The 16,248-nt window shown below is 35.0% G+C and overlaps 1 protein-coding gene across 1 annotated transcript in view; it reads left to right on the top strand.

Annotated features, from left to right (window-relative positions):
• Nucleotides 1-16,248, top strand: part of LOC149801503 (scavenger receptor cysteine-rich domain-containing protein DMBT1-like) — a 230,825-nt gene that overhangs the window by 69,100 nt on the left and 145,477 nt on the right. Inside the window, exons 7-10 of the mRNA XM_089955679.1 lie at nucleotides 320-640; nucleotides 8,895-9,206; nucleotides 12,379-12,541; nucleotides 15,362-15,522. Of these exons, the coding sequence (XP_089811805.1) occupies nucleotides 320-640; nucleotides 8,895-9,206; nucleotides 12,379-12,541; nucleotides 15,362-15,522 (957 nt within the window). The remainder of the gene's footprint in view (nucleotides 1-319; nucleotides 641-8,894; nucleotides 9,207-12,378; nucleotides 12,542-15,361; nucleotides 15,523-16,248) is intronic.

Genomic DNA, 16,248 nt, shown 5'->3' with positions numbered 1-16,248 from the left:
TATGATAAACCTGTCCAGATTTTTTTCATTTCAACCAATTCCTACATGTGACAGATGAATTACACCACACCTACATTTATTCAGGCATCAGATAAACTTGTAAGCTAAAAAGATAAAAAATTTTCAAGCAAGGTCAGTAAGCAATAAACAGCATCTGTGTTAATTGTACTCTGGATATGCCAGGAATGTCTGTTGTTTGCTTCAGTGTTTTAATAACCAATTTCTACAAAAAAATACTGACATTGACAGTTTTTACAAGGACCCCATTTTTCATTTGATGCAAATAAACATGCACGTTATTTTAAAAATTATTTTTCAGTGCGACTTTCACAGGGAAATGCTTTAGCTGGCAGTGGTATTGTAGAGATCTACAATAATGGGTCCTGGGATGGCCTCTGTGATGATGGATTTAATGACACTAATGCCCAAGTGGTGTGCCGTGAGCTAGGTTACAAGAATGGAAGTACGCTGCCGATCGGAGCATTTGGTTCTTATTATGGAGATCTTGTTAGACCATATATTTCTTGTAAAGGGAATGAGAGCAGCATTCATGGCTGCAGCTATAACAGACGGTCAAGGTGTGGCCAGTTCAAGTATGACTATGCATCCGTTACCTGCTACAATCAGACCGAATCATTAGGTAGGTTCTAAGATCAAAATGGTTTCTTTTATAACGCTGTAAATAATATAATATGTAACAAGTTTTGCTGCATGTGGATGTATACAATTCTTGCATTAAGAGTAGATGTATAAAATTATCGAGATGTATAAAAGGTACACCACAGTTTTAATTTTTGCTGACCATTGGTCAGACTTGTGTCTTGGATGGCCTGTTATCCATTTGTTAGCAAAAGTTTGTTATTGTTTCTCCATCTAAACAACTTGGAGGATTGCAATGAAACCTTAGAGATGTGTTCATAAGAAGGTCTAGTTAGACCTTACTGGTAATTATCATGATGCTGCTTGCAGGTCTATTATGGCAACCACATCACTACTTCTTAAATGATGGTGACATCAGCTTGAGTTTTTCAGTTGGATTTAGACTTACTGCAAATTTTAGTTGGTCCTAAATGAAACTGATGCCAATCTGACTTGCAATATGGCCAAATGTCAGCAATATTGAAAATGTTGATTTGTTTGCATTTCTCCAACAAGGTAAGTCATATTGACGTGGCTGGGCTTTGACTGGAAAACATTTTATTTATGATGACTAGGTCCTGAATGAAACTTGTGATGATCATTCATCTTCATAATCTCATTACTGATAATTCCTTATGCATTGTTGGTCATACTGACATGGGGTTTTGACGATAAGACTTTCAGTGATGCCTGGTTGGTCCTAAATGAAACTGGTGATGATCAAACTTCCATTCAATATGGTTGCCACAGTATGGTTGCCACTATCCATCTTGAAAACTTTATTATCACTCAGGAATATGAGATATAATTTTAGCACTCTGCTTTTACAAACAAGAAACAATCTTATCTTGGATTACCAGAACTTCATGGCAGTGCTCAAGAGACTTGTTATATGATGTCATAGACTTCCATATTTGTTCCATGTCTAGGTTGAGAGTGTGTTACGTTTTGAAGATATTTCATCTGCGATGATGCTGATGTACCCATTTAATTGTGAACGTTCATCTGATTGGCTTTTTGTGTGTGCAGGTCATGTTTGCTCATTGTTACAGCATTTTCTATTGGCTAAGAATGTCTCAATCCCATGTTGCTGCAGAATTCAATTGTTACATGAGAATTTTTTGTACACATTGATAGGGCTTCTGTTAGGCATGCACATTTAAGAGTTCTTTGATGTGAACTCTTGGCTGCATTCAGGAAAAAACTCTTTGTAGAACATGATTCAAGATAGGAATAAACTTGCAGAATTTGCTTATTAAAGGATTTTGGCAGCCAGTTTAATCACCTGATGTAAGGCATGTAAAATCAGTTGGATATACATGTATGTTGAACACATGATACTGGGTCTGACAGAATTTATTTAGTGATTATAAACTAGAGCATAAAAGTAGGTCACTTTCTCTTCCTCATGACAGCAGTAACTAGTCTTATTTGAGCAAGATCCAATAACTAGGTAAAATTACAAGAATATTCTTGACTTCAAATTATCACCCAACATACTTCTTCCGCTTCTTAGTTTTTACATGCAGTGTGCAGTGTCATGCACAGTGTCCATTCTTCTTTTTTGTACTAGTTTTTCAACACAATAACATTGTCCTCCACCATGTGCAGTTATAAAACCTTGTTGATATCTAGCACTTGGGATAAAGAAGATGGGTCAAAGGTTGGAGGTCCAGGTTACTGTGACTGAAAGAAGAAAAAGGGCTTTAGCATAGTATCTTTATTTCTAGACTAGTCTATGTACTTTGACCAGAGTTAGTGGAGGGCTTTACTTATGGTATGGGGGGCCCAAATGGCCGAGAGGTCTAAAGCGCTCTCTGTTATGGATCACTGCCATCTCACCTCTGTCTGTGTGGGTTTGAGTCTTGGATTCGGCCAATGTTGGTATGTGAGAAAGCTTGCCAGTAGCTTCTTGTGGGTCGGTGGTTCTTTCCAGGGTTTTCCCAGGTTCTTCCTCCACCATTAATACTGGCCGCCATATATAGCCTATTGTGTGCTGAAAAATGGCTTAAACCCAACAACAACAACAACAACAACTTATGGTATGGATGAGCTCTATTTATTTTGGAGTCAAAAGTTGAAAGGTCAGAATCATTGTTGTTAAGATAAAAAAGGTTCTAGCATAAGTTTCTTAACCAGGCTTTGTGGGTAGCTTGAACTTAGGCCAATAAAGAAACCTATGTATTCTGGGTCAAAATGTCAGAGGTAGCAGTCATGGTAAGTCTAATGAGAAAAAATGGTTTCTGCACAGAAAATCCAATTCAAGACCACATGCCTTGACCAAAAGTCCAGGTCACCTGTTGGTCAGTAATTACCAGAGTCTGCCATGCCTTACAGTACAGTGTATCTGCATTGAGATCCTTTAAACACAGGCTCAGGGTCACATATAATGTGTCATTCATTGTATTCCTTTTTATTAGTAATGCTTATTTTTTCTTTTCTGACCAAACAATGAATAAAATAAAGTAGTGCCAAAAAGCTTTTTAAAAAAATTAATACTGATTACATCTTTTGAAATTATTGTTCAGCATCTTTCAGTGTAGGGCTGTTACACTGGAAGTAAGTAGTGGGGTCAGAAGCAAGCCAAAATGGGTCTCTGATTTCATGTTCTTATGAAGAGCAGGAGTGGTACTATAAGATTTCCCCCAAATATTTTAAATCAGTTAAATCCAATTTCAGAAAAATTAAATTTGTGTTCTACTTATTGAAATTGCATGGATGCAAACTTTCTTTTTTTGGGGGGGTTGGGGTTGGCAGGCTAAAAGTCCCATTACATTCATTAATGGAAGTTGATGATCCAGATTCATAAGTGACAGGCACTTTAGCGTCCTACTCAGTGCGATTGACATTAATATATTTCATTGCTCTCAAGAAAATTAATTAAAAGTTTTCTATTTTATTGACTAAATTAGCTAATTGACCTGAAGATCAATGATGAAAAATACTTTTTTGCCATGGAACTTACGATTAACTAGCTTTATGATTGCATTTTTCATTGTTAATGCAAGCTTTTGCCTAACTAGTTTTATGATTGCATTCTTCATTGCTAATGAAAGCTTTGAACTAACTAGTTTTATGATTGTATTTTTCATTGCTAATGCAAGCTTCTGCCTAACTAGTTTTATGATTGCATTCTTCATTGCTAATGCAAGCTTCTGCCTAACTAGTTTTATGATTGCATTTTTCATTGCTAATGCAAGCTTCTGCCTAACTAGTTTTATGATTGCATTCTTCATTGCTAATGCAAGCTTCTGCCTAACTAGTTTTATGATTGCATTTTTCATTGGTAATGCAAGCTTCTTAGTAATTAGTTTTAATGATTGTATTCTTCATTGCTAATGCAAGCTTCTAGAGAGCATATTGTTTTCAGTTTTATTCTGGAACTGTTAACACATTAACCCCTGGAACTGTTAAAGAGAAAATGAATGAAAAGTGCAAGCTGCCATGACTGCAGAAAAGAGTGATTTCAGCTGGTGCTTATGTAAAACCCTGAAATTCATTGCATAGTCAATGGGCATGAAAACGTATGTTCACATGAACTGGAAACTTGCCATTATGAACACATTTTAAGTATTCTTGGGCAAAACAATTAATCTAAAAAGACTGGGATAGTGCCTAAGATGCAGACACATTACTTAATGTAATCTCCAACAGAGGGCACATCATTTGAAAGTCTTCGTGGGGAAAATTGTTTCTGATGGTTGTCTGTTGAAAAAAATTTGCCTACCAGGTCTGGTGTTTTCATTTTTGTGAAGCCTATATTAGTGGGAAGTGAGACATAAAAGCAATTTTTCTGTCACTTTGGTCATCAGCAGTGAATTTTTGCTTACTGTATACAGTTTGCATTTTTTCCTTAGCCCCATGATACATTTTCTTGAATTATTACGAAGCTACAACACACTCACTATAGCCTCTTTATCTTGTGTCAAGGTCATAGCAACAGAAAATTTATGTCGAGGTTTTGGTTAAAGTGTTTTCATTTGTTTCTTACTCCATAAACCCTATGGTGGATTTTATTCATACTTGTGTAAATTAGTTTGAATCCAAGGCAGTTTCATTGACTAGTGTCGGTCAATGAAAATATGCGTTAAGGTTTTTGTTTAGGGTTTTTTCACTTGCTTGTAATTTTAGAATCCTTAATGGATTCTCATAATACCCAGCTTCAGCCATTATGAAGCTGAGACTATTCATGCTGTAAAAAAAGTCTTTAGCCGCTTTGTCTTGGGTCAGATTCACAGTAACAGAAAATTTGTGTTTAGGTTTTGGTCAAAGAAGTTTTGCATTTTCTTATACTTCCTAAACTCCTTGATTGATTTTGTGCATACCTGACTTGAATCAATATGAAGTCAGGGCAATTCATTCTTTGACATGATCATTTATCCATTTGACATTGTAGTCATGGTCACAGTCCTTAGAAAATGTGTTTTAAAGTTTTGCTTGCATTTTTTTCCTTTACTTGTATTTCCATAAGCCTGTAATGGGTTTTTGTTCATAACAGGAATGAAATATTATGAAATTAGGACAATTCATTAGTCCTTTACCTTGGGTCAAGGTCACATTAATGGAAAATAGGCTTAGGTTTTCATTAAAGCTTTTTAATTTGCTCGTATTTCCTAAATCACTTAACGAGTTTAGTTTATACTTGGGATACATTATTATGAAAATAATAAAATTTATTTTGTGGCACACTGATGAGCCCTTTTCTCATGGGTCAAGGTAAGTGTTTCTTTAAGTTTGGTTGTATTTCCTAAACCCATTGATGGGTTTTGTTCATACCTGGGATGAATAATTCAAAAACCAAGGCAGTTCATTCTGTGGGGTCAGGGTCACAGTGATACAGCAGGTTTGTTCTTATATGTCCACCATAAGGCAGAGTGTATTCTTATCTCTACTGTTCATAGACCACAAGAGCATATAGGATGGCCTTTTGTCTTTTAGCACTTGCCAGTTCTTGCTGATTTTACTAAATTATTTAAATGATTTTCTCTCCCAAATGAAAGGTCAATGTGGACACAAATGGCTGAAGTATTATATTGGAGAGGCTGTAATGTTGTGCACTTTCTGCACAGAGTATTTGGAGAAATTTGAAAATGTGCAGGATATTTCATTTATGAGTCTTGTTGACAAAAAGTCATTTTTTCATTTTATATTAAAGAGTAATCAAGCTTGAATTAGAAACTGAAACTAACTTTTGTTTGTTTTTAAGAGGGTCAGTGAAATATGGGCAGGATCAGGAAACCTTTTATTTTGATGATCCTGCAGATGAAGAAAAGTCTTAATTTTGACCCATATATGTGTAGTATGTATGTATATACAGAGAGTTGTTGTTATTGTTGTGGGGTTTAATGCCATTTTTGAGCACATGATAGGCTATACATGGTGGCCAGTATTAATGGTGGAGGAAGAACCCGGGTAAACCCCGGAAAGAACCACCGACCCACGAGAAGCTACTGGCAAGCTTACTCACATACCTACATTGGCCGGTATATACAGAGAGAGAGAGGGAGAGGAGAGAGATTGACAAACAGATGGCTGGCACTTACAGAAGAAAAGAATTCCTATTGATTTAGGAGTCAAAAGGTAAAAGGTCAATATAACTATTGCAGAAAGAATAAATATAGTCAAGGTCACTGTCAGAAAAAAAAACAATGGCTTCATACAATAATATTAATTCTTCTTCATAGATTAGGACCAAACTTTGTGAATGCCTTGCACTTATGGTTATGGTTAACTCATTAACCCCTGGAGGTTTTTGTTGTTTTTGCCTTAAATGCGAGTAGGAAACACATTTTGGGGGCTATTTCTGAATACATTCTAATACATCGACTTCCAAGAGATTTTCCATTAGCCTAATGCCTAGTTGTGTTAGAAACATCATTTTCCATTGGTTATTTTGCTTGTGCATGACCAGAGACCACACTTTATTCCAAATGCCTACCTTATCCTACTTTAATCAGAGGTTCACCTGTCTGTGTGCAGTTCAGACCAGTCTGCCTTAGATCTGAGGCCAAAAAGTCTAAAATCTGGACACAAAATCGGATTCCAAGCACGGGGGAATTTTGGGTGGAAAAAAAAACGGGTCCAGAAAATTAGGTTTTTCCCTTTGTGTTTTGTAGTGCAACTATAAAGTCCAGATTATTTGGTATCATTGTAGAGCTACATCTGTTTACCTTTCTGTAATACCACCCACTTTAGTATATCTTACACGACCTTGATGCTACAGTGCTTGGCAGTAGCAGGGCTCAAATTTAACACAAATTTCTTTGTAGCCAGAAGGACTAGTATATTGAGAAATTTACTAGTCCTGCCAAATCTTTACTAGTCCTGTTCACAAAACAATGTCACACAGCTTTCATGTAAGTTTACCAGTTCAGTTTTAAAGCTCGAACAACCTGCAACAAAACTGGATGTTTTCTGTGTGTTTGTTTTTTTGCGAATTGCATACACCAGTTACACCACATAACGTTCCTTTCGTCATCATAATTCAGCCATTCCCTGTCTTTTGTCCGTTTCATCTGAAATTTTCCATTATGCATTTCCCTATCATAAGAATTATTTCTCATCATTCTCATTCAACTTTTGCATTTTTTCCAGTGGCTGAACACCTTCTATCAAATGCCACATTTTGCCTGTCTTATAAGGAGGGAATTGTGCCTTGTTTTGAAATACGAGATGTTATAGTATAGCTGATGCAAATTATTTAAAGCAAGAAAAGGAATGGCACATTGTCCTTTATATAAAAAAATGTCAGAGCAAGAAACACGTTTCAAAACATGTGTCTTTGCTCCCTCCCACAATTAAATGGCCTCTCCCTAAAAAAGACTTAACTTCAGCGGATGTTTGGATGATCGAAGCAGTGGCTTTTGTAAACACTGTTATAAAATATTAGCATGAGAAGATATGTTAGTTTCAGCTTGGAAAAGGTGTGTTCCCACCAAACGAAGCCATCTGACACTCGGCGCGTTGTATTTAACAGCTCCAATTACGGTATCATAAGTCGTAAGTTTGGTAATTGTTCCTAAATTGAACCTCAATATATTGTTGAAATTCTGCTTGGATATCTCCACGTGTATTCGATTATTTGTTCATTCTTTTAAGGGAAAAATATAAAAACTATTCTTATCATCATAGAAAAAGTAGTTGAATCGAAAGGATGTGTCAATAATGTAATCGTAATAAATTGGATCTAATTCTTATAATTATTTCGATGGAAATGTAAAATATGAAGTTTCCTGTTTGTGACTGTTGGAGCGTTTGGGTAGCGAGGAAAAAAAAGAAAAAGTACCTTAAACAAAAGAAAAAAACGTGCAAACTAATTTCTTTGAATAGTTTTTGCTGTGTTCTTTTGTGTGGTATACCGCTTTGTAGTTTGTTACTGTGGTCGAGTGAATAAAGTGTGATACCACGTCATTTAATTCGTTATCAGATTAATTAGGATCAATTACCAAACTTCCGTTGTTAATGCCGGGACAATAATTGGCACTGTTAAGTGAAATGCACAAATTCGGATGGATTCTTGTTATAGAAATGCACCTTTCCAAGGCAGAAATTGACTTCATCTTCTCATGCTAATATTTTATGACTGTGTTTACAATGGCCACTGCTTTGATTCTACAGAACACCTGCTAAGTCCAGTTTTTATTAGGGAATGGTGTAAACAAATGCTGACTATTGATAACTGAAATTTACTAGCCCATCGGACTATTAACATTATGAAAGTTACTAGTCTGACAGGAAATCTGCTAGCCTCGGGCTAGCCGACTACCGCTAATTTCGAGCCCTGTGTAGGCTACTACTTCTGCCACATAAACGCGGCCCCAGGGGTTAATGTGTTAAGAAGAAACCTGTTGATTTATGGATAAAATATTGAAGGTTTAGGTCATTGTGACTGCAAGAGGAAATATGGTTTCTTTTGAGAAATTTCACACAGAATTATTAGACATTATTTTTTTGGTACAGACAAAATATTTTATATACTACACAAATTTAATGATGTTCTTTGCAGGATATTTTAATGTAAAAATTTTCAAAACATTGAAAATAGCTTAATATTGGATGGCTTGCTTTGTTTGCTCAAAATTTAAGGGAATTTATCAACAAATATAATCATTTGAGAGACATGTTATCTGCATATATATTTAGTAAAATATATGACATTATGTGTAGTAATTTCTGTGAATTGTTTTTTCCCCGTCAATTTTCACACTGCTGTGCATTTATATAGTTGTACTAATCCTCGTTAATACATTTTCTAGCTTTCAGATTCAAACTGCAAGGTTCCTCGCCAACATCTGACTATGGAAGAGTATTTTACTATGATCATGGCATATGGGGAGATATATGTGGACTTTACTGGAATGAAATTGATGCAACCATTTTCTGCAAATCCTTGAGCAACAATTACAAAGGAGGTGTACCATTGTACTATTCTAAAATACCTAATACTGCAACCATAATTGGGGAAATTGACTGTAAAGGAACAGAGGTTTCAATTGAAAACTGCACAAGGGTCGACACTGCTTGTTATTCATCTTACAGTGCAGGTGCCCTATGCTACAAAGTTTCAGGTAAGGTAGAATATCCCAGTGGGGATAATTTCAAATCTGATATATTTACTGAGATTTGTTGAGGATAAGTGTGGTTTGGAATTTACAGTGCATGCAAAGAACTGATCTGTGAGAATAATTAGGTATTTCCAAGCTTGAAAAGTTTAATGGTAAAACGATTGTATTTGCTGTCTCTAATTGTGAATTACTTGTGTAGGAAATCCTACTTCAAAAGAAATTAAAGCAGTGTAAACTGGTAAATAAGAATGTTGTTGTTATTGTGGGGTTTAACGCCATTTTTCAGCACACGATTGACTATGCATGGTGGCCAGTATTAATGGTGGAGGAAGAAACTGGGAAAACCCTGAGAAGAACCACCAATCCATGAGAAGCTACTGGCAAGCTTTCTCACATACCTACATTGGGCGAATCCTAGACTCGAACCCACGCGGATAGGGTAAATAAGAATGAACTGTTAATATGAGAAGAAAATGAAATGTTGTAGCAGTCTGGAACTTGATTACATGGACTGCTCAGTTACTGTATGTACTCACTTATAAGTTGAGTCAACTGCAGACATCAGAGATCCTGATCTGCCTAATCATAGTGCATTACGGATCAGAGTCTATCTGTTTGTTCTACTGATTACTCCTAACAAACTGCACAGGCCCAGATCTGCCAGTGCAGTATCAACCTCTTTGTAGCACATTCATTCCATGTAGACATGTATGTGTCAAATTTCCCATGAAACTGTGGACCTAAAATACTAGACACATGTTTGGACATACCATAGACCAACTCTTGACAACAAGACCATAATGCTGTATTCTTTTGTTAGCAACTCAAAAGTATACTTATAATTGCAGGGATTCGCACTTGATGAGTTGAATATTTTATAGTTTACTACTTTGAAGAATGAAAGTGATTAAAACCTAGTTAAAAATTTAAGAGCCAGAATTTAAAATTTGTATGTCTGCAAAATGTGAGTTGTGAAATGCATGTTAATTGTAGAAAATGCAATTTGAAATTCAGGTTTATGCATCTTTTGTGAGTACAACTTTTACAGCAATGTACAAAAAAGGTTTGGGTGCATAGATTCATTTTGTTTAATACTGTTTTCATACATGTACCTGCTGATATTGCACAATGGACTAGGACAAACCCATGATATTTTAAAGGTGAAATAGGATATTTCATTAGGGCCCATCCATTTTATTCACAAATGATGACTTTGAAAGTAGATTTTGTGTGATGGCTGATCACAGGTGTGTTTCACATATTAACATCCTGATTCCCCCACCTATGGTTGTACTTATTCAGTCTAGTGAGGCAGAGTGTATATGAACCTATAATAGTTCTAAAATACAATATTGGATACGTGTGATCATCAATACTAAGGTGCATTATTGTAATGTCATCAATGTACCAGGAACTGCTAATAAACAAGTTTCAGAAAAAGTTGACCACATTCAAGTTTTTGACATTCTTGGGCAAAAAATTAAAAAATTAAATTTGTATCTATCTGTTCAAGCAGTGGGTATAGTTAGAGTATAATTGTATTTATGTTGATTCTGCTTGTTCTTTTTAATCTTGCCAAATTGTAATTGGGGATTTTTGGAATGTTTTTTTAACCTTTGTAAAAAGTTAATGATATGTTTTTCCAATCTACATTTTGATTGGTTTTCAGACTTCAATGACAGCCTAATAAATTACTACTGAGGTTATATTTTCTATCGTGTGGTCATAATTGGGTGTAGCAGATTCAGCTGTTTGCTTCAGAATTGATCCTGTAATTCTTGGGGTGGGGTGGGGGGCAAAACTATAAAAAGCATTTATCTAAAATATGAGGTCTAGCTGAACCTTGAAAAGCTAGTTCTTTAACAATTTGTGGGCAAAATGTTTTTGGTCTTGATGGAGCTTAAGAACAGTTTGCCTTTTGGTATTTTTCTTCAACATTAAGGTTCCACTACAGATCAATAATAATTGTTCTCCCTAATGTTTTATTTGGTTGAGATTTTGTAAAGAAGTTCCTTCCAAATGACATGCAAATGTTGCGAGATTCTTTTTCTTGTCATTTGCTTTATAATAAATTTTGGAAAGTCTAGGGGTATATCAAAGCCACATTTTAGTTCAGTGTCTGCCATTGTGATTTTGCATTCAGTACATGCATCCTAGATTTCTATTTGGCCATTCAAGATTACAGTTTTGCATGGGCACCAGAGACAAGGAGTTTCAGCAGATTTGGTTGTTCACTAGAAATCTGTATCCATGACAATGTCATGGATTTAATGCAGGTATTGTGGGTTTTATGGCACATGTCACTGATTGTATTGCACTTGCTACAAGAGTTGACAGACAGAGAAAACGTGTGAGACATCTCATAAACATGACCACAGCAGGTGTCAATTTCATATTTGCAGAAATTATAATATTGTTTGTGGTCTGTATCAGTGGTCTAGCTAGGCATTCTCACCAATCCAGTTACATGCAATTATTTGCTGTGAAGAAAATTTATCAAGACCATTATTGTTTATTGTTACTGAGTAATATACGCTTCAGAATATATATATATATATATATATATATATATATATATATATACACACACACACACACACACACATATATATACACACACACACACACACACACACACACACATATATATATATATTCACACACACATATATATACACACACACACATTAGCACATTCGCAGTATACCCATATTTCTGGTTATATGATAACTGTGTTCTTTCATTTCAATACGTATCTAGAGACAGCAATTCAAAATTGCTTCAAAATTCACAGTGTGTAGGTTCTAATTCCTGTACTTATTCACTTCATTAGCCAGAAAACATCTGCAGTGCTGGTGCATAGCATCAAAACTGGGTCACTAGGGTACATCAAACATTGGGTTGCTGTGACACAAAAATAGATCCCCCTACTTACCTGGATTCATTCAACATTACTGAAAATATTGCTTCATGCCACAGAAGCAGATTTTTGTTCATAGCTCTTGCACAGTGAACAACTTTATATAGAAAGGGGATTTGGACTTGAGGTCTGATGATAAATATCAATGACACTTACGATTTAGGACTGACTTAAAAATATACACAAATTACATTTTACTCAGATATAATGCAGTTTTTGATGATTATCAAAAGCGTTTTCTTTCCTTTTGATTAGCGCCAGTAATAAACCTTGTCGGTGGTGGAAAGAACTTTGGTCGTGTTTCAATAGATGTGGATGGGCAGTCAGGAACAATCTGTGATGACACCTGGACACAGAATGATGCAATGGTCATTTGTAAGCAATTCAACAAAAACTTCACAGGAGGAGAACCATATTTGTAAGTCTAACTTTAGTTTTGCTGTCATTCATGTAATTATTTTGCACAGGAAAATTAAAATAATTATTCTTTTTCAAGAGTAGTTAATTATATATAAAAATAAACATAATGTTGGAGTACTGTCCATGTATGAAAATGTATGAAAAATAATGAGATCAGACCAGATAAAGATCATAATGACTGCAATATTTGCTGACCTAATTTTACTAATGTAAACAATAAGTGGAAATTTTTTGTCTCATTTTGTTCATGATTCTTTTGACGTGTTCTTGAGTCATAAGTAATGAATAATGAATGGTTAACAGGGTTCATAGCTAACCTAACAAACAATGAAAAACATAAAATGTAGCTATTAGCCTAAAAACCCATAAATTAGCATCAGAATTTAACCATGCTTGATGTTTGCTTTAAAAATCAGTCATGGATTGTTTTATTTAAGTATCATACAGGTGTTATGCTAGATGAATCTAAATATACATAAAGTGATTTCAAACAAGAAGCAGTATTTGGAATAGTACATTTGATATTGTTAATTAAATGATAGCTTCCAATAAAGAAGATGCTAAAGTTTTTGTGCTACTGCTGACAATGGTGAGTCAGACACATTTCCAAAACTCATGGCTTTCAAAAAAGAATATTTTTAGATTGTCAAAGATGAAGCTTGCAGGGATTGCTTTATTTTAAGATGCTTACAAGCATTATGGTAAAATTTTTAAAAACAAATATAAATGTTAATATTGTGATTTCAAGCAAGAAGCATTATTTGGAGTGGTATGTTTGGTATGAGATATAGAGGACACTTAAGTATTCTTGTTAGCGCTGATGATGGCTAGTCAGACATATTTCAAAAAAACTTGTGGCTTTCAAAAAAAGAATATTTTTTTATTGGCAAAGATGAAATTTGCATATTTTTGGCAAGATGCACTTTGTGCAGGAAGACATTTAGCATAAGGCGGCATGGTGAATCTGCTGTAAAGTCACATGCTAAAGGTGATAAACACCAGCCTTCCAGAAAAGGCAGTAAGAAAATCCATGGGAATCGAAAAATTGTTTGAACTAAGAACAGATCTTATTACAACATGTACCTGGATGACTTGAAGAGAAAAAATTGAAGAAGGAGATAAGGCTAAGAAAAGAGAATGTGTGGATGCCAAAATACAACAATAAAAAGCGAAAAAGCATGGTCTACAATGGGTTTTGGTGTCTCTAGGAAAGCCGGCTAAAGAATTTGGAGATTATGCAGAAATAAAGAGGGAATTCATTTGCATTGCAAAATTCAATAGTTTGTGAAGGACTGAAAAAAAGAAGGGAGATGAAATTAGAAAAATTAGATACTTTGTTGGATGAAAAATTGAAAGAGATAAAAATTTTAATGATGGAATGGTGTGAACAGTTCATGCTTGGGTACCAGTATTTGTGCATTGGCAGCTTCATTTTGACCCATATTTTTTGTTGCTTTCATTTATGAATATTTACTTCAGATCTATTGTTGTAATTTTAATGAGTTTAATAATTTTTGTGCAGGTAAGTGGGACCATAATGCCATTATGAAACCTCAACTTAGTCTTATATTTTATTTTTTTCTGCTGCTGTGAACCCTGGATTAATAACTAAAAAAAACTTGTGTATTGCAGACAGATACTTTTTCTGTTTGACATAAAATTTATGTTCCGTGGCAGAAACATTAACCTCATGAATTTAACTACATTAAAAAATAAAAGAACTCTAAAAGATTTTGTTGTTGTTATTGTTGTTGTTGAGTGTGTGTGAAGGATAACGTTGTGTCAGTGTGTATTGAATGCAGTATTTCTTTGCAGCTGTTATGGTATGTTATGTTGGCAGTATGATTATGATGGTTTTATTAGTGAATGTGTCTGTGTATGAGAGAGAGATATGTATGAAACAATCTTTGCAGGACTGTGTGTCTTCATAGCGATGATTTTTGGTACTATTACAGTGTGTGATGTGGGAAATGGATAGAGAGAGGGAGGGGTTATGTGGCAATTGTAATCTGCATTTTATTTAACACATTAACCCCTGCTGATGAGATTACTTGGCAGGTCAGGTAGTAGCCTACTGCTGAGCTCTGTAGCATCAGGGTCATGTACGATACACTAAAGTGGGTGGTATTATAGAAAGGTAGACAGATGTAGCTCTACAATGATACCAAATAATCTGGAAGTTCTAGTTGCACTACAAAATACAGAGGGAAAATCCTCATTTTTTGGACCCGATTTTTTTCCACCCAAAATTCACCCATGGTTGGAATCCGATTTTGTGTCCAGATTTTAGACTTTTTGGCCTCAGATCTAAGGCAGACTGGTATGAACTGCAAACAGACAGATGAACCTTTGCAAAAAGTAGGATAAGATGGGCATTTGAAATAAAGAGTTGTCTTGATATGAAAAATAATGGGTCCGTTACCCCCCGCCAAAAAAAGAAATTCCAACTTGTACCCTTATGCTCATGCGCGAGCCAAATTGCCAATGCAAAACGATGTTTTTAACACAACTAGGCATTAGGTTATTTGAAAATCACCTGGAAGTTAATGTATTAGGATGTATTCAGAAATAGCTTTCAAAATGTATTTCCTACTCAAATTTCAGGCAAAAATGACAAAAACCTCCAGGGGTTAATGTGTTAAAAGGACACTTTAATCTAAGATATTAATCTATTTCCACAAGTTTCATCCTCAAAATATTGTTTGAAAGATAATAAACATTCTTAAAACTATGCATCTAAGTATTTGTCTATCATTTCTTTATCTTTTGTCTATCATTTGTCTGTCATTTCTTTATCTTTTGTCTATCTTTTGTAAAGAAATTTTCCCCCGGCTGATGGTGATGTTGTGCTGTCACAACCAAGTTGCTTTGGGACAGAGATCTCCATCCTTGCCTGTGCCAATAAAGGTTGGAAGCAAGTTACATCGACTTCATGTCTTCAGCATTCATTGGATGTTGGGGTCTACTGCTATTCTAATGGTAAAATACTGAATAACCTTGTTCCTTTTTGTTTCTTTTTGTCTGTCAAATATGTAGCATTGGATGTGTTACAGGTTATTACTTGTTGTCATCTATAAATCTCTATGCTCCTGCAATTTTTGTTCAAGTTACTGAATTTTTTTTATACAATACTAAATGTGGTATATAAGAGAATTTTGTGAAAACAACTGCATGTGCTTGTCTTGCAGTTTTTTTCTCCATGGGTTTCTTGGAAACCTGGAACATATTATGAACTTTGTCACAATGTGGATTATTTTTTTAAAAATTGTATTGTACAGCTGTATTGAACATCAGGTGATACGATTAAAACAATTCATCATCGGAAAGCTGTGAAATTTCAGTACATGACCTGGATGATAATGAATAACTGTTGGAAGACTGGTTTAAGTTAACTATTGTCTGACCAGGCCAGTCTATGGCCATCAGTTTGGTTTCTGAATGATTGATAACAAAATTCAAATACATTTTATACATTTTTTTATCAATTCTAAAACTGAGAATTATTGGAAGAAATTCTCCACTCCATTTTTATGTATGTGCTATAATGTTTAATATAAATGTTATAATGTTGTCTGTCCATTTGTCTATTACCAATATTGCTTATGCTCAATAACCTGAGTTGTCCACCATCAACAGTTGCTAAACTTTGTCGGTGGCTTTCACCTCAGTAAGGAAGAAACCTATCAATTTGATGTTCGAAAAGTC

This window comes from Sinohyriopsis cumingii, chromosome 4 (assembly GCF_028554795.1).
Source record: "Sinohyriopsis cumingii isolate HCF-2022 chromosome 4, ASM2855479v2, whole genome shotgun sequence".
Lineage (NCBI taxonomy): Eukaryota > Metazoa > Mollusca > Bivalvia > Unionida > Unionidae > Sinohyriopsis > Sinohyriopsis cumingii.
This window is presented reverse-complemented; position numbering and strand designations above follow the sequence as displayed.